At 36.8% G+C, this 19,517-nt stretch overlaps 3 protein-coding genes across 15 annotated transcripts in view; 2 read left to right on the top strand and 1 right to left on the bottom strand.

Moving 5' to 3' along the window:
• The window catches only part of LOC119555249 (rab11 family-interacting protein 4B), a 44,408-nt gene extending 29,741 nt beyond the window's left edge, over window positions 1-14,667 (top strand). For 4 of the 13 annotated variants that reach the window (XM_037866540.1, XM_037866537.1, XM_037866544.1 and 1 more), the window contains 5 exons: window positions 12,008-12,142; window positions 12,583-13,039; window positions 13,500-13,648; window positions 13,914-13,952; window positions 14,240-14,667. In XM_037866540.1, coding sequence (XP_037722468.1) covers window positions 12,008-12,142; window positions 12,583-13,039; window positions 13,500-13,648; window positions 13,914-13,952; window positions 14,240-14,368 — 909 coding nt within the window. In that variant the 3' untranslated portion in view covers window positions 14,369-14,667. Of the gene's footprint in view, window positions 1-904; window positions 1,080-2,614; window positions 2,708-6,872; window positions 7,863-8,081; window positions 8,191-11,707; window positions 11,937-12,007; window positions 12,143-12,582; window positions 13,040-13,499; window positions 13,649-13,913; window positions 13,953-14,239 lie in introns of those variants that run through there. The other 9 variants (XM_037866541.1, XM_037866539.1, XM_037866535.1 and 6 more) reach the window with 8 other exon arrangements.
• A 1,173-nt stretch (window positions 14,668-15,840) lies between these two features.
• Window positions 15,841-16,965, top strand: LOC119552525 (ribosome-binding protein 1; the record flags this gene model as incomplete). Its single annotated transcript, XM_037862144.1, has 1 exon — window positions 15,841-16,965. A coding segment is annotated over one exon (1,125 nt), but the record flags the coding sequence as incomplete, so codon positions are not given.
• An 848-nt stretch (window positions 16,966-17,813) lies between these two features.
• Window positions 17,814-18,474, bottom strand: LOC119554504. Its single transcript, XM_037865441.1, has 2 exons — window positions 18,247-18,474; window positions 17,814-18,184 (listed from the first exon to the last, which is right to left on the bottom strand). The coding sequence occupies exons 1-2, from the start codon at window positions 18,272-18,274 to the stop codon at window positions 17,874-17,876; spliced, it is 339 nt and encodes a 112-aa protein (XP_037721369.1). The 5' UTR covers window positions 18,275-18,474; the 3' UTR covers window positions 17,814-17,873.
• Between the last annotated feature and the right edge of the window lie 1,043 nt (window positions 18,475-19,517).

The following is a 19,517-nucleotide window of genomic DNA, read 5'->3' as shown; positions in this document are numbered from 1 at the left end:
ATCTGGTGCACCCTGACCAGTACTCTGCCCTGACTCATTTTCCTTTGATTTTCTTTTCCATTACTTTTAATTGACTCAATTTAGTTCAAGTGATGCTCTCGCATATGTCGCTTTTGATTCTTTCCACTCGATTCTGTTGCCGTCTCCCATTACCTTTCCCTCAAGCCTTTCTATCCACTTTACCCAAATGCACTTTGCAAATCTCTATTAAGGTATACACACTGAAAAACCTATTGCCATATGCGAAGTAAAAAAAACCACAAATAAATATGTAACCATTCCATCTTGACCGCAGAAGTATTTCTAACTTTTTCTTTCTCAAGAAGTTGGCTGTCACGATCATCATTAATTTAATTACAAAAATTAGACTTATTGACTACATTATAAAGAATTAATAAACACGCAAAATTAAATTATACCGAATTTCGCAGAAAAGACTAAAATTAAACAAAATAAAAGAATACCCTTACAATTAAATAAAAATTATTAGCAAACACAGCAAAACAAAAAAAAAATGGTAGGCTGATATTCCAAAAATTAAACATAATATAAATTAATGTATTTTTATAGCACTTTTACTGAAAAAGTTTTCTATTATATTTCAGTTGGAAGTTATTTCACTGCTACAAAGTATAGATTTTCTAAAGTAGCTGCAATACTATTTTCCGAGTGCATACAATGCGAATTTCCAACACTAAGTCGCATTAGTGGCATTTTTCTATTGCGTTTGTTTTGTTTTTGCTTTGGGGCTCTGGTTTTTTGTTTTTCTTTTCGTTTTTTGGGCACCCAAAACAAGTCGCGGTCTCTGCCGCCGTCAGCGTCGACGCCGCCAGCGGCAGAGGTGGGGCCGCGACTTGGCGCCGACTTTATAGCGCTTTCCTCTCTCAGATTGCATTTAACTCTTGCCGCGTTAACAACACTACAAAAAGCGGAAAAGCGAAAAAAGCCGCCCTCTCTGTCTCTCTCGCGCTCTCTCGCGCGGGTGTTTTGTTGTTGGGCAATGCAACTGCCAAGGAAAATGCTTAGGAAAATGCAGCTGCTGCTGCTGCTCTCCTGAGGCAAAATAGCCAAAATAAAAGGTTTAAAATTCAACCAAAATTACCTCAATTCGTGTGTGTTTTCTATATATTTTTTGTTACCTCTTTATCGATCGAAATCGTTTATCAGCAGTGTCAGGTGCCTTTGGCTTATTAAACGCTTATTTAATAAAACAAAAACGAAATCAAACCAAAACACGTTAATTATATGGTCTGTTGTGAAAAAACCTTAATCAAAATAAAACCCCACTCGCCTCATGTTTCCAATTTTCGTGCCCTCTGGCAAATATATTGGTTGATTGATCTTAAATTGAAAAGTGCGGTTGAACAAGTCTGTCAAGTGTTTTATCGAAAAATTAAAAAAATGGAAAATGGAAGTGTGGCATAAAATTGATAAATGATGAAATTGATGATATAAAATAAAAAACGGAAATAAAATATAACAAAGATAAAAAGCAGTTCAAAGAAATTGTGATATGAGGCATTATGAATTGATAAAGCCCTGACTGTAATTGATGAAGAAAAAATGAAAGCAGATAATAAAGCTAAAAAATATACGAACTTAAAATGGACAATGTAAAGGTTTTGGGCTATGAATTAATTAATTAAGCGAGTAAATAATACATTATTTTTTGATGGGTGTTGATTATTGTTAATAATTTTTCTTTTCAATGCTTATTATTAAAGGGTCATTAGTTAACTTGGGATAGTTTGTTTTAAAAGTAAAACACGTATTATTTTGAAATTTTCCCCCATAACAGGGAATTAAATATATCCAGACTCTCCAATTGGAATCATTCATAGCCTTTTTAAGTTCATTCGATATATATATGCTCGTATCTTTTCTTTCCGTCTCAATTTCTTCTACTGGGCATTTTCCGAACCGTTAAGTTTGGTAAGAAAATATTCTTTCATTAGCGAAGGTTCGTCAATTAGTAGGCATATAAATCTAACGGCATAGTGCCCGCTGCAGAAAAAGAAGAAGACAACGAACCGGAACTGAAAACTACCATTAAAACCAATAAGCAAAAGGCCTAAGCTACCAACAATAACAAAAAGAACGGAACAGAACCTCTGATGACATCAACAAAAAAGGGGGTGTTCGCAAGAGATGGGATGGGATGGATGGGGAATACCTTCCAATCCCGCATGCGTCCCGTTACTCTTGCTTTTCGGTTCGTGTCCACGCTTATTCACTTGCGCTTTTGCTGAGTAATGAGCGAAAGATATAATATGGGGGAGGGATTTTGGAAGCGCTTGGGTTGGGGGGCGACCCTATAAAAAAATTCCACATAATTATGCGCTGTCTCTGAGTCAAAAACCATATGTTCAAAAAGGAAAAGAGACAGACTGAATCGACGGGAGAATCACCCTCGGACATATGGCGAAAAACTTTTCTTTCGGGGGGATCGCTCTCTTTCTTCAGCCCCTTGTCATTGCTCTGTTTGTTGATTATTATTTTTTCCTATTTATAAAGATTGCCCGATTTTGCTCTCTCGGTCTCTCATTTTTCTCTCTTTCTCTGATTGCCTTAGTTTATTTTGCCCCTGAATTTCTGGTTCATTCAGTTTGCTTTTCGCGTTTCGCGTGCTTTAATCGAATTTTGCCTGCCTCCCTCGACTGCGGTTGTAATAAACATATAACACACCATTTTAAATAATTGCAAAAATGTTAAAAAATTTATTTTAAAGAAATTTTAAATGATTTGTGCAAACGTTTGGGATCATTTCTTGTAATATAAAATTGAAAGAAACCCCAGGGATTCTTTTTTGATTACATCATTTGCTTTTGGTTGTAAAATCATACAGGATTGCGATAAAAATTGCCACATCACACCAAAACAATTCACACAATCTGCCTTTTTATTTCAATCTTTAAATTTATAGTGATCCCTTGATAAAGAAATCAACCCATGTCTCGGAAGTTGACTTTAACAATTGGAAATAATATGAAATTTAGGAATTCAGGAATATTTTGGAAATGGGTTTTGCGTTTTTATTATCTTGCTAAAAGTGATTGAAGCGTGCATATTTCATACAGTGTTCGACATTCCTGATCCCATTTCGCCCAATCATTGTGTATTTTACAAACTTTTTTCTTGTATTACTTTATGCCATGAAAAATGCACAGTAGGAGTAAAATTTGCATTTAATGAGCTCCTCCTCCTCCTTCGACTCATCCCCCTTTTTCCCCCTCCCTTCTGCACCCATTGTATGCAAATCTTTGTGGAATTCAATTTTGCTGAAGAGTAGCTAATGATAATTTTCTTTTATGCTGTTTTTGATTGCCGGGCATGTGCGATGTAAAAATTGTTTAAAAGATATGGAAATCTAAAAAGATTCAGCTGAAAAAAAGGAAAGTTTAGTTCATTAACAATTTGTGGTTTAATTGAATTGGTTCAGTTGACTAAACCTAAAATGAATAAAAATCAGGATTTCTTATATTCAAATGCTGACTGTATCTGTATAAAAACAAAAACAATTGTATTTTTAAATGGTTTCTTATCTGTTGAGCTGTATATATTTGTCGTTGAATATTTTAGAACCATTTTATTTTCCGTGACTCAATAATCATCGAATTTCAATTAGGCCTTGTTTAATAAATGTGGAATGCAATATGAAGTCGAATTGTTTTGTCTTCAATTTAGTCAAATCGTTATCAGTCTGGTTTAAATTGGCCCTAATATTGACCTTTGTGCGTATGTGTTAGTGTGATTATTTAGCTTTGACAAGGGCACCTTACCTACGTTTAAAAGTCGCCGTACGTTTTGATAAGACTAAAAATGATTCAGTTTGCTAGACTACAAAACTAAATGGCACAGAAAATTCCAAGTAAAGAAAAAACAAACTTAGCCAGCCATTGCATTTTCTGGTAATTAGATACTTGTCGGATAGTCAAAACCAAAAGAATAAAAACAAAGAAAATGGGGAGAGGTTGGAAAATAGCTGTACGGAGAGGATATGTAAATTGTCTAAGAATTTGCCTTGAAGTCTGAACAAAAATAATTTAACGGTCTGTTGAATCTAAAAAAAAAGATCTAGAGAGAAGAGAGGGTTGGTTTATATAATGAATAGAAAACTAACTGTGATTAGCATATTTTTAGTGGTTCTTAGAGCTAGAAATGCAACTTGTTTCTATCTACCTAATCTATTATTTGTTTTTTCTGATAGTGAAATAATAATTTTTGATAAAAGAGGAAATACTTCTTGGGGTAGATCAGTTTGTGACAGCACACAGCTGTTGTTTTTTGTCTCTTTCCATTCTTCTGTAGCCCTCCTTGTCGTTTCCCTTCAGGCTGTGAAATGGGGTTAGCATGTTGTTTCGGTTTCACCTTTTAGTTCTTTGTCTTAGCGTGGGCGGTCGTCCAAAAGGTTTATTGCCATGTAAAATGCAACAACAGAAGAAATAATTGCGAATGCAAACTGCAAACTGCAACACCAGGCAAAGAAATCGAGGTTAGACGGGGTAATTGGCACGAATTTGTTGCCAAGTTGAAATATTGGAAGTTTTTTTAGGGGTTCAGAGGAGTAAAGGGTCCGAAAAAAATTACCCACTTAAATCTATATTAGAACACTTAAATTATGAGGGTTCGAGGATAAGTACCCCCTTCAGTCTATATTAAAGTAAATAATTGATGAGTGTTCAAGTGTCATTTGGAAAAAAGTTTTCAAGTGGTCTTTACATGCTAAAAAAACTTTTCAAAAAGATTCTGGAAGATTAAAATTGTTTCTCAAGTTCAAATTATAGTTCCGAATTCCCAAGTATCCCCACTAATCTATTTATAATGCACACCCTATCCCAACTTAACCATGACTTGCTACCTCATCTCATATCGCCACAAATTTGAGCTATTTATGCTAAACAAGTCAATCTTTATGGCCCCTCATAAATGCTTTATTTGGGAAACTCATAAACTCGAATAGTTCCCTAGCTAGCGCGTGTGCATCCATTATATGATCCCCCATTTATGCTCAAATATTTCATCTGAATCCCAAACATTCTTTCAGTTCGTCTTTCAAGCGTTTGGTGATGAAAAATGCATCATAAAACGTGCCTGCTACTGCATAAAGACCTGAAAATATTGCAGTTGAAAATAGAAATTGTTATTGAAGACGTTGTTGTTTCACTTACTTTCAATTTTCATCATAATTTTCCGACGAAACGAAACAAGTTGCACAAGATGTGTACGACAGACGATGTTGTTGTTATTTTCAGTTGTTTATTGGACAAGTTTTGTTGGTGAAAGTTGTTGTTGTTTTTGTTGTTGTGCATGTTTATCTTGTTGTTGCTGTGTTTGCCATGCTCCATTGACAAAATTGTCCATAGATCAATGAGTCTTGTGGTCAAGTTGTTTTGGACTTTTGTTTTCGGTCTTTGAGGGATTTGTGGTTTTGTTTTTAATGGCTTTTCAGAGTGTTTTGGAATAGAAAACTCTTAGAAAATGTTTAGGAAATGTATGAAATGATTTAATACTTTCAAACTGATTTTACTTTGCCACATATAATTCCCCTTATGTGAAAAATGTGCTCTTATTTCTTAGCTTGAAATATAAGTAAGGCAAATAAATTCTAATTTATTATGACAAGCCACTTAAACCCATTTGACTTGGGCAAATGTGCAGAATTGTTCTTTCTGCTCTCCTTCTTATTTCCATCTTAATTTGTATAATTCCCGTTTCTGCGCTCTTCTGAATCACACAATTTATTATAAACAATTTTGCCTATGATGAAAAATTCAAACTCATGACACATTTCACGCCGCCATTTCTAGCGAAGGATTGAATCATCGGCTGAGAGAAGAGAGCAATGAAGAGCAAAGGCCGTCTCCGACTAGATTATGCAATTCTTTCAGTTACGGCAGAAGAATTGCATGCACCAACAGTTTTCCCCCTTCTTAGCCTCTTCTTTCCATTACTTTGTTTTATCTACACGAAGTTCATCAATTCAACTAGGAAATTAAACTTAGCCAGAAGCCCAGAAGAAACCAAACTCAGTCGTGTAGAAAGAATGAGACTCTGGTTGGGAAAAGAGGGGCTTGCAGGGCAGAAAGGAGAATTGGGGAGACTGTCTTCGTCGGTTCTTTTGTTTTGTTTATCTTTTTGCAAGCGCACATTTCCTGCATGAAATACAGAAAAATTCTTTATGGTTTTCCAGCATTCTCCGCCTTTGTATCCAGTCAATTTCTTGCTCTGCTTTCTGCATCTCTCATCTCTGTATGGGACCCATCCAAATCCAAATCCCAAACAATTACCTTTCAATTTGTTAAGAATTGTGCTAAAGGCCATCGCGATACAAAAGAAGAAATCATTTGCTAAGCTTCTATTTATTTTTTTTTCCAACTATTATTTTTCTGCATAATTCATTTGACTGCCGGGGGGAATGGAAATTCTTTTGTTTATTCGGTGAACTCTGCTGGCAGTTCAATAAACTCATTTTTGAAGAAAAAAGAAAGAAGTTCATGGGGGACAATCTGTTGAGAAGAGATCTGCAAGAGAATTGCTCCGTTTATAATTATGCAATAAAGAATTTCTTAATGGGATTTCTATGGGAACTATTAAAATTGTTGAAGGGAGCTTTTTATTCTTGGAGTAAAAGAAATAGGTAGATTAAACTGCATTAAAAACTAAAGTTTTCTAAAATCAATCAATCAAAGAACACTGTTCTAAAAATATATACTTTCATGAAATAAAACTTTATAATTATATCATTATAAACAAAGTGAATAAAATAATAAAACATAAAAAAAATAAATGATGTGTAAACAAACATCTTAAAAAATCAATTAAATTTTAAAATCACAAAGGTTTTCGAATTAATTGTAAAATATTTTCTTTAGTCGGAACCAAGCCTTAACATGCCCAGAAAAGTGCCTTAAAAATGACTGGAGAGACAAAAACAAAGCAACACACAAATATCTGAATTATGTGCCTACGAAACTAAGACAAAACAGTCTTCCCACTTAAATGTAAAATCACAATATAAGAAATAAAACAACAAAGTGCGAAAATCAAACCAACTAAACAACCCATCCCAACCAGTGCCACGCCCCAGCAAAACCATTTAGCCAATTAAGGAACAAATTACGCAAATATAAAATAAAAAGTAAATCATGAGTAGTCAACCTGCCAGCCAGCCCGATAGCATCGATTTAGCCTATGATATGTGGGCGGGCCAATTCGAGTTCGTAGGACCCACAAATCAGCAGAGCAACAAGAACAGCAACAATAATACCAGTCTGAACAACAACAAGTGCAGAATTGGAGCTCAACAAAATCGAAAGCTATCTACGGATAGTCTAGAGGATCTGAATTTGAGCTTCAACACGAGTGCCTCGCAAAATCCGCTAAGCAACGCCTACAGTTTGGGAGTCACTGGCGGTGCTGGGAGTGACTACTGTGGTTTTGGAAAACACCCGCCAGTACTGATTGATCAAGAGACCTTCCTCAGCCTAAATCCAGCGGACTTTGAGGACATTGTGCCATCAAATTCGGAGCCCAGTTCGCTGGTTTTCATCGAAAATAAGCTAGAGACGAACAACAACAGCCTCGAATCGAACAACAATAATCATATCAACAACAATAATAACAATAAGATCTACAATTTGGAGAATTTGACAAGTAAATTCAATAATAAAACGAATAATACAAACACAAACGGTTTCAAATTGGAGAACCTGAAGAATTTCAAGAACAAACTACTCTGTGATTTCGAGGATACCAACGGAAGCGGCGGTGGAGGAGGAGTTGGAGGCAGTGGAGGATCAGGACCTGTTGGCATGATGAACGGGGCCCTCAGTGCCGAGATTTGCGATAATCTCAACGAGCAAGTAAGCAGAGTACCACTAATTCCCCCGATTCTGCGGGCTAATTTCATTCAAAAGTTCAGGGTTCATTTGGGGGTGGTGACGCCGCCCTCTGCTTATTTAGTTCGCATGTCACGACATCTAAGTAATATATAGTATATACGGCCTGTCAATAATGGCCAGTCCATTCACTATAAATAAGCCGCAATTGAATGTAATTTGCTTTAGTCTAACTTTGAATTGCCTTAGTTCAACTGTTTTGTTCGGTTCGTCGGTGGGAATTCCGACTTGACATTTTAATCAATTGCTACTGGAAGGCTTTATCAGGAATAATATGCTGGAAACCAATGAAGTGGGTTGAGTAACAGAAAATTCTATCCAAAGTATGAATTAAATGCAGAAAATCTACTTCAAATTAGTGGAGTGTTGAAAAACCGAAAGAAATTACCAAGACTTTACCCATCTTCATCAATTTTGCTTGAAAAACATTTGTTTTGTCGTGAGTTAAAATAGAAAACGTTAAAAAAATAATAAACATGTTTTAAATAAAATTCGGTATTCAGTTTTTGCAACCAAATGCTTTCACCTTTTTAGAAAATTGATTGTGTGTTTACGATTTCCTTGACTTATTTACCATTTTCAACGTCAAAACTGGGCCAAAAATAAAATATCAAAGTCGAAGAACTTGTTGTGTTTGCCATATAATTTGCCAGACATCTGCTAACTATAAACAAAAATATACTGTAGTTTTCGTCAAATGAGATCATCGGTCACAAATCATGAGTGAGAAAAGAAAGGAAAATCGAAACAGACATTTTGAAAAATTAGTCGAGGGAGCCAAAACTAATGGTACAAAAAACTGTACAAAATTAATGATTAGCCGTGAAGGAGAAATGTGTCAACGAAAGTAACAAAGCTATGAGCTTATGTGGATGGAAAGAAAAGTTAGGAAGACCTATGAAAGGTTAATTTCTAAGGCGATTGCTCTAGTTTCGGCGCAGTGAGAGAAAAGAACCTTGCATGAGGTACTGATGCAATTGCCAGCATTTATGCAAGCAATTATAAATCTCATTATTCCCAGTGGGACTACAAATGGTAGCCACTGCACTGGAGGTCAGTTCTTTGCTTCTGAAAAGCGATAAACCTCCGGCGGATGCTAGATTTGTTTACTATACTCGATCCACATAAACTAATGGGGAAACCTCATTTGATAAATGAAACAATTGTAGGGCATTGTATTGCTGGAGGAGGAAGCTCTTAGTGTGTGTGCCGCAAGTCAAGATTTTCTTTTTGGGGTCAAAGCTAATGCCGATTATAATTTCCGAAGGCTTCCAGTTCTTTTCCGATTGTTTTTCATTTCGTTATTTACGAGCTGTTAACGAGTAAGCTGGAACAAAAACAAGAAACATTTGGGGTGAGACTTTGTAAAACTTTTTCAAAATCGATATGAAAAGAAGATTAGAATACTTATGATTCTTTTATTTATTCGTTTAGAGAAAATTCTCAACTTTTACACTTGATATTAATAGGAAATCAAACCAATTAGCTTTTAACCTTTTCAATTTTTCTTGTTAAAATGTTGTACGTCCCTTTTGGGGACCTTGTTGTTTTTTTAATTTTTTCCCGTAATTTTCCCCGTTTAGGCAACCTTCAACCTTGCGTATTTCCGCACTTGCCATTACAAATTTCCCATCATTCAGTCGCACCTGTCGTGCCATCAACTTGTCAAAACGAGACTGGAAAAATCAAAGGCCCTCCTAGAGGCCGAGGGGCATTAATGACCCCGGGAACACCTTTTTCAGGCAGAAGAAAGAGGAAAGTGACAAGCACAAGCAAAGCGCATTAAAAATAAATCTGTAACCGAACAACTTTTACCCAGCGGTTGTAGAGTATTTTAATCAGGGGTATAATGTGGTTCTGCGGAGATCTTCCATAAAATATATATTCGTGATAAAAAAGACGATTTCACAGATCAAGAGGATTTTCTTCATTTTATTTTTAAAATATTTTTAAGATCCTTTCTAAATATATATATATTTGTGATAAAAAAGATCATTTCACAGACCTTAATCAGATCATTAAGATTTTTATCACTTTATTTTGATAACCATTTTAAGATCCTTTCTTATCATAAAAATTAGTTCGACTTTATAATATTGATGGTCCCATAAATAAAGATCATTAAAGTTCCATTAATGATATAAGGCAGAGGGTATATTTTAGTCTTAGTTCTCGTTCATAACATTCTTGCAAGTTTCTATGTACAACTCCTCGTCACTTGTTACTCAATTTGTCTTACACTTTTATTGTTTTCTCTTTATGCCCCTAGCAACCTTTTATTTTTATTACTTTTTTTTGCTGTTGTTGTTTACGTTCTGACCAAACGGTTTCTGAATGAGAAGCGACTTTTGTTTTTGCTGCTTTTTTCAGCTTCTTGGACTTTTCGTACTTTTTTCGGAAGAATTCGGTAGACATTTAATTTAAATTCTAGTTTCTATATAATATGCTTAGTTTTTTGGCATGGTTCATTGTACACATACCGAGCCCCTAATTAAGACCCCCGCCATATCGTACTTTTTGGTTGACTCAGCGGGCTTATTCTTCTCTCAGTTCATTTCTCACTCTCTGAACATTTCTCCATTCCTATGCCACTCTGTTGTTTGTTTTTACTGGGGCCCTAGGCCCATTTTTCAGTACTTTCCGCGCCGCCTTTGACGTCGATTGTGTGTCCGTGTGTCCATCGTTATACCGTGCTCTCATCTCGATCGAACATATAGTGCCACACTTTCTGTAAATCCAGCAAAAGTGGTCAACTGCGAATTGTGGCCAGCAAATTGCATTTAATTAAGCCTAATTGAACCCTATGCCGCACAGTTTGACAGTCCTTGGGCGCCGACCCCAAATAAAAGCCGCTTGTAACTGCTAATTGAACTTCTCAATTGACATTTCTGAGGGTATTACTATTGGGTTGTGGGGGTGGAATCAGGGAGAGGTGGTGAAATTTAATTAGCAGGAATCCCGCTGTGTTGTCCATTATTAGATGAGTTTTACGAAGCCCCACAATGAATCCAGGGGTAGACAATCACTATTGGTTTCTACAATCGGTTTCTAAAGTAATAGAGGAATAATAAATATATTACAAAATATTATATCAATTTACTCAGTAATTAAACTGTGTTATGAATATATTTTAATTATTGCAAGAAAACTTTCATTAATCTCTTAAAATTTCATATATTTTAAAATAACTAAAGAAAATTTGTAAACTATATTTTTAAATCCCTATAGTCACCCTGTTTGTTGTTGCGTTGATAAGAAAGCTCGACGACCTCCTGTACTGCTGACATTTTGCACATTTCTTATCACCTCAAGCAGGCAACCGACTCATGTTCAAATCATCTGTTTTTATATTTCCTATATGTTTTTTAAATGCGCGGGCGGGTCATGACTAATTGCGCACAAAGCAGCAGCCAGCAAATCTTTAATGGCGAAAACAGATTTTTCCACATGCCAGCGAATAGTTGGCCAAAACTTGAATGCAAAACACTGACAAAGTGTGTGTGCGTATCTTTTTACGCCTTCTGCTGAAGTGTTGGCCCATGAGGCGTATGCTTAATATTTATGAGATTCATATGGGCAAGGCATGCCAATAACACACTGGGCAACCGAAGTGGGATGGCAGATGTGTAGGAAAGGCATTAAAAGAGTTTCTCGGGGGGAGTGCTTTTTCCAAAAGTTGAATATAAAGGCATAAGTTTCGTTATCAACATATTGTTGGCCTGTGTTGACTGGTGTAATTAACAGCATTTTCAGTGAGTTGTCGTTGTCGCTTTCAGAAAATATAAACGAACAGCCGAACAGTCTGTTTCGACCATCAAATGAGCAAAGACTACGCGGCGATGCAGAAATAATTTGAATTTTTCTTAAGCCTGCAAGAGATGAGCATTCCTGAATAATGTGAAAAATATATATAAACGAAAATATATACAAAGTTGCACACCATATAGATATAGGCAAATGTATGTGAAATACCCCATGGCTGATGTGCAGTTGGTGAACGATCTGCTCCTCGATCTGCGGCACATGAAAAACGATTGTGTTAGTCGATACACGACCCCTGAATTCGAATATAGACTTATCAGTTTCTCTTTCTCTATATTTATTTACAGCTGGAACTGCTGCAGCGCAAGGTGGACGATCTGTCGGATACGCAGAATATAGCTGAAGATCGAACGACTCGCACGAAGACCGAATATGCTGTGCTCCAGGCCCGATATCACATGCTCGAGGAGCAGTACCGAGAGGTTGGTATAAGGGTTTATTAAATATTTTTCTGATATGGGTAAATATCGACAGATAAAGGGTGTCCCAAGATTATCTTGACTTTTAAGTAAACGCTTTCAATCAAAGAGTACTCTTTCCAAATCACATCAAACACTAGTAAAATTTTAGACACTTTGCTAACATGGATTTAATTTGTTTTTGTATTCAGAAAAAGTTTTTTAATAAAAGGGGTTATCATAGAAGGGGTTTTAATAGAAGGGTAAATAATGATATATAATCGAGGATTATAACAAATACAAAATTTGTTCTTTTGGTTTAAGAATGTTTCAAAAGTCGCTTAGCACTAGACTTTATTTTTTATATTTAAAAAATTTTAATGTATTTTGTTAGGACTATGGGAAAGTACGATACGTAATTTTCTTTATGAGATATTAATCTAATGTTATCCTCAATCTTCCAGTCGGAACTGCGTGCCGAAGAGCGTCTGGCCGAGGAGCAGAAGCGGCACCGCGAGATCCTGGCCCGCGTGGAGCGCGAAGCCTCGCTGCAGAACGAGAACTGCCAGATGAAGATCCGGGCCACCGAGATCGAGGCATCGGCCCTGCGGGAGGAGGCCACTCGATTGCGTGTCCTGTGCGACAAGCAGGCCAACGACCTGCATCGCACCGAGGAGAAACTCGAGCTGGCCCACGACCAAATCAGCGTCCTGCAGCAGGAGGCCGAGGAGCAGGCACAGGCCCTGCGCCGCCACGAGCAGGAGAAGAAGTCCGCCGAGGACCTGATGCTGGAGCTGGGCAATGAGCTGCAACGTGCCCGCGAGGAGAGCGGAGCCCGGGCGATGCCGACCACGTCGCCGGAGAGCATAAGACTGGAGGAGCTGCATCAGGAGCTCGAGGAGATGCGCCAAAAGAATCGATGTGAGTGGGAGAGCTAAGGTTCTGTTCAGGAGATTGATGAAATATTTCTCTCTGAGATTTTTGTACCACAAAGAAATTACTTTTTTGAAGAAAAAGTATTCAGTTTTAGTATCCTACATAATTTTTGTTAGATGAATTATGTATTTTTAATACTTTTGATCTGTTTAAATTGCTACATTTTTTTATTCACTTTCGTATGGTAAGGTTTAATAATCACCTGACATCAAACGAATAAAAACATTATAAATATAGATATGTATATAGGTAGATTTATTATATAGAACTCAATAAGAACTTTCGAATAAATTAGAGTAGCTCCTTGGTATCAACTGCAACAAGATCAAATAGCCAAATAATACAATCTAAATAATACAAAATCAGTCTGTATTTCCTTGAGTATTGAATTGCATTGATCAAATGTTGACAAAATTAAACTAATATTTTTATTTTCCTTCTCCAGCACTCGAAGAGCAGAACGAGGAGCTTCAGGCCACGATGCTGACCAACCAGGCCACCATGCTGACGAATGGCGTGGAGCAGGGTCGCCATCTGCTGAACGGAACCCTCAACAGTTTGGCCCAGGAGCTGGAGGAGATGTCACAAGCCCAGGTGTGTATTGTGAGCCCACCTGTAACATCGCCTGCTTCCGCTTTTAGTGTAGTCCAATCCGTCATCCCCACACCCACAAAAACACAGTCTAGAAGCCAAGTCCAAAAGCACACGCACAGTCACCGCAAAATGAAAACTGATGAAATCGCTTTTAGAAACCTACAGTTTGAAAGCCTCCTAGTGTCCGTACTGCCCTGCGTTTACTATAAAATATACTTTTTATCTGCCCACATGTGTATTTAAATTGACATTTATTGTATTACAGGATTCTGTGGATTCAGCCACATTAGCATCCTTAAGTCAGGTAATGCTTCAATCACGCAAAAGCCACAATCAAAATGAACAAATAATAAAACACGGTTTTGGAGCCACTGTGCACGCATTGCAGTTCGACTTAAACAAAATTTGACTTAAAACTAATGTTGGTTCATGGTTATCTAATTTATCAAACTCATAACGGGCATATTTTCACCTGGTCAAATCTCTAACATTCATTTGTGTGTATAAAAACTCATAAATCTGTTTATTTTTCATGTTCTTCGTCTCGACTAAATTTAAAACAAAATACTAATGAAAACCTATGTCTTACAGCTGCAACAGGCCTTCCAGGAAAAGGAGGACGAAAATGTTCGGCTCAAGCACTACATTGATACCATTCTACTCAACATTGTGGAGAACTATCCTCAATTGCTGGAGGTTAAGCCCATGGAGCGGAAGTAAAGCAGCCAACCGGAAGAACAAATCAATCCCTTGGCACTCGATAGAGTACCACAACCACCTAACACTAACTAAAATGAATAAACTAACTAAACCTACTTATGTTAACTTTTTAAGCTACACTCTATACATGTATTTATGCCTAACTTAAGTCGTAATTTATTTTATAACAATTTAATGTAGTTTTTTAAACCAAAACAACACAGAGAACACAAAGATTGCATGTCAAAATGATGAAAAAGTCCTTAATTCGATTAGAGAATGTTTTGTATAAAGAAAGTCTAAAATTGTGTAAAAGATTATATTCCTTCGTTTCTAGTTTGAGTTTTGTATAGTGCGTGTTGTTGATCCCTAAGGATATTACTTATAAATATTGTTAGATACTAAGTGTGAAGAGCTCGTTTAATCTTTAATGAAATGGAACCCAATAATTTATTGATAATTGCTGGAAAATCTGATTGCGAATATGTATATGCATGAAATGAGATTTTATTAAGTGTTAACGATTGATAAGAGATATTTTCCAATTTTGTTAAGGCAGCTAAGAAGGTTTTTCCATATTTCATATCTGTTCTTTATTTTTTGTCTACTTGTAGACCCTTCTTAGTTTGCCTCTAAAGTAGTTACAAAAATCTATCAAAAAATTTGCGTTTATGGTATGGACAATCCCAGGATACGAAGACGGAGATTTAGTTTGATGTGGATCGAAGGAAAGCAATTATCACTAGAAGGAGTTATTCAACTGAGAACTTATATCTTAACCCACAAACATATGTCAATGTATAGCACAGTTAAAACTAATCTTACTCTGCATATATAACCCAACATGAAATGGACACAATGTGCAAACATTTAGGGATAGCACAAGAAAAGGTGTCACCTAAAGCTCCAAACGAAAGCGATCCCTAATAGTCTAAGCAACAGAACAACTCAAGCGGTCAACCATAAAATAGTTAAAGTAATATCCAAGAAAACTCAAGAATCGATGTGAAATCGTTAATCAAAATTTAATTGCCTTAAATGGGAAGTTTTTAAAGTGTGTTATGGCCTAGATAACTCTAACAAAAAAGTCCAAAACGTTTAGACACCTACTTAATAGTATGGAATTTTAAATGTAATTTACCAGATGCAACTCGCAGAATTTGTATCAAAATAAAAAGAAGAATATTTTACAAACAAACCCCCGCCTTTTTGACTGCCCGTATAACCAAAGCGATGCTAATTGGGCGAAACCCGTTCAAAAACAAATGCACATAAATGTTTAATTTATTAAGGAAGCCTGAAGTGGAGAACGGGTTTTGTTGCGTAAGATCTTTTGAGTTGGAACTCCTTATATAAGCCGGGTTATGCAGCAGTCAAGGACAGAGAAGACATTGGAGTTAAAGTTTCAAGATGTTTAAGCCGTGTTATCCTTTGGCCGCAGGTGGGCAGTTAAACATCCTTATCGAAAGGAACAGGAATGACTTTTATATTTTTCAGTGCTCCTGTGTTTCGTCTTCGCCACAGGGCAGGTTGTGCCAAATTCAGAAATCGGTAGGATTACCATACAAGTGCCGTTGCTGTCCAATGGAAAGCCCGTGATCGTGGCCAATCAGGATAGGGAGGAAGTGGCCACCGTGAAGGAGATCAAGCCGGGAAAGGTCCATGTTGTCCAGGAGGTAGTGGTTCCACCTACAGTCAAATCGGATAACAAAGTCCGGATAGCCAGATCTGTTTCGAGTTCGGGACAATATAATCAAGCAATTCCAAACCGAGGAATACCTAATGATGGTATCCCCAATCCTGGAATTCCAAACCACGGTATCCCGAATCCGGGCATCCCCAACCATGGAATCCCGAATCGCGGAATACCTAATGATGGTATCCCCAATCCTGGTATTCCAAACCACGGTATCCCGAATCCAGGCATCCCCAACCATGGAATCCCGAATCGCGGAATACCTAATGATGGTATCCCCAATCCTGGTATTCCAAACCACGGTATCCCGAACCGTGGCATCCCCAATCATGGAATCCCGAATCGAGGAATTCCCAATGATGGTATCCCCAATCCTGGTATTCCAAACCACGGTATCCCAAATCCAGGCATCCCCAATCACGGAATACCCAATCGCGGAATACCTAACGATGGCATCCCTAATCCTGGTATTCCCAACCATGGTATTCCGAATCCTGGTATCCCCAATCACGGAATTCCCAATCCTGGCATCCCCAATCCCGAGGCCTCCGAACTTATGCCGGTCGTGGTAATGCCACCAAGTCAGACCACCACCGCACCCGCTTCACCACCAACGGCCAAGCGAGTGCCATCCAGGAATTGCTTTCATCTATTGATGGGAGGCATGACAACCATGTCCCCAGCGGGTATGATGACAATGACTCCTCCACCGATGGACAACTGCGATGAGCTGTGCACAAAGCTCGAATACTCGCCTATTTGTGCCCACAACGGGATCTGCATCCATGAGTTTGCCAATCAGTGTGTGATGGACACATTCAATTGCAGACATCGAGATTCGACTTTCCGTGCAGTGGACGAGGAGGTCTGCAGAATGGGAGTTTGTATGAGGCGGTGCGAGGAGGAGGAGTTGAAGCTGTAAAATACCATGAACTACGATTATTAGATTTTATTCACTACACTTTCATTTACATATAAAACATAATAAACAATTACAAATATTTCAAGTGCCAACTCTTTTATTATCTACCTGTTTAATTAATTGTTTAATGATCAGTAAGAAATGTGAACTATGAATAAAAAAGGGTGGGTTTTTTCTTATAAATTTGCCAGTCATTTGACATATGTTCATATAAGTTTATACAGTTAATTAACCATTATCTCATGGAATTCATAAAATTAGAAGAGGAAATTGTACTCAGGGGCTTTATATCTGTCAAAAGACGTTTTACGGGGATGTGCTCTATAAAATTAGGGTATTGCGGGATCAATGAGTTGTTTGACGCTGTAATTTCAAATACACACATTACTTTCAACAAACTTATTGTTTTGCTTATCAAAAAATAAACCCACATTATTAATCAGAAGCGGCACTTAATTAATGAAGTATTGACAACGCCGTTTACACACTCACAGTAAATGCAAATGATTACTAATCATCATTGTGAAATCAGACAAAAAGGTTTTAATTGTTTTTAAATGGTTGCTAAGGATTTTGTCAGAGAAAGCAATAATTTTTTACATATTTTCTCAGAACTTAAAGGAAATAACAAGAAATTTAATTTGAACAAGATCAAAAATTAACTGTATTTCATTTGCTAAGCATAGTAACAGTAGGCTATAGACGAAGGTTTCCTTTATATAAGAATGATGTTTTTAATATTTTTCTCATAATCATGGCCAAAACACGTAGATCCTTAAAATGTGAAAAAAAATCATAGGTTTGGGCTTGTTGAAAGTACAGCCAAAAAGTAATAAACATAAGATATATATTGTCCAATTTAGTTTTATTAAAGCCTTATTCTACAACCTATCAACCGAAACTCCTTTTCACAATCCAAACTCCCTGAGATCTGCCTCCGTGCAAAGTGGCTGCCAGTCCTGCAGGCAACGATGGTCCTCCACGGTCTTGAACTCTTTCTGGGGATTGCGGCAGTTGTAGGCTGTCATGGCACAGTGACTCTCGAACTTCAGAAGGCATTGTCCATTGGTGGCACACACAGAGGGATCCTTTTTGGCGCAATAGTAGTCACACTTATCCTCGACCTCATCCGCATAAACCCTTTTTCCATGCTGATCAATGCTTAAATTAATGCCATTTGAAACGGGCACCACTTTAGCGGCAGTAAGGGCAACAAAGGCTGTACAAAAATGTTATTGTTATAATAAAATAATTATTTATGTGGTATACAAAAGGACGAACCCAGGAAGTATAACGAGATGAGCTTCATTGTTGGTTTTCGAGGTACCTTCGGTTGAAACTGTTTGTGTTTATTTTTGATGCGTTTACCTTGCTGTTTTCGCAGCAACTGTAAAACTGTTGAATTTGCCACGGACTGGCCACGATTTTATACACCCAACAGATTTCTGCTGATAAAAGCATTTGGTTTCTGCTGCTGATGCTGCGGTCTGTCCTTCCTGATTCCCTGCATAATCCCTTATTTTAACACCTGCCAGGGATATTAAATTGCATCATCATCAGCGGCATCAACAGCTTTGTCTGTCATTTTTATTCTTATCTGCCTTGTAATTAAACGGCCAGCCAGGCTAAAAATACAAAAGTCTGAAATATAAAATTTGCATATTTATTCACTGAGAGGAAAATCGCTTTCAAAACTCAAGAACAAAGTTTATGACCAATTTTGTCTTGCTTTGTGTCTTGAAGTGTCTTTCTTCTATAAAAGGAATTTTCATGAAAATTTTAGCAATTCTCAATAAAGATTTTAAAAACCATTTATAATGTTATTAAATCAAGACCAGTTTACATGAAGGCAATGATATTTATACACTTTTAGTTATGTCTTGACTGGGGAAAAGATTCTGTATTCTTTGATTTAAGACTATTCTATTTTTTCTCTGTGTATTTAGAATTTTACTTTCCTCTCACTGTTTCTGCCGCCTAAAAGTACGCTTTGAATGGTGTCCAGTTTATATGAGTTGCAGAAAATTCCGTGTGGCTGTTGTGATGGCGTTGAAGTATTTGTTGCAAAGTGAAAAATGCAGGAATCGAGCATAATATTAAAATATGATTACACTAACTATGTTACTATAAAGTTATCCAAAAGGCCCCTCCTTTTAGAGAAGATTCAACGGCACTCCTATTATAAGAAGATTTTACTTCAAGATAATATATTCAATAATTGAAAAAATTAAATGTTGTTAATCTAATCAATAAATTTAAAATATTCAAAATACTATTTTGCTTGACTTTACCTTACGATCTAATTGGCACATGATTAATGTGCAAAACACATGTAAATATTCAAATAACTTCAAAATTTAATAACTTGTTTTTTGTATATTAAATTGCTTATCACCCTTAGTAATTTGTGGACACTCTCCAAATATACTTCATAATTTTCTTATTTTAAAACGCTAATTCCAAACATGATGTTCCATAAGGAAGCGATTAAAGCTGTATGTGAGAGATCTTCCCAGCTGTAAGACAAGTATTTTCCATCTCCTACCCCACCA

The sequence above is a fragment of the Drosophila subpulchrella genome, chromosome 3L, assembly GCF_014743375.2.
Source record: "Drosophila subpulchrella strain 33 F10 #4 breed RU33 chromosome 3L, RU_Dsub_v1.1 Primary Assembly, whole genome shotgun sequence".
NCBI classification, from domain to species: Eukaryota; Metazoa; Arthropoda; class Insecta; order Diptera; family Drosophilidae; genus Drosophila; species Drosophila subpulchrella.
This window is presented reverse-complemented; position numbering and strand designations above follow the sequence as displayed.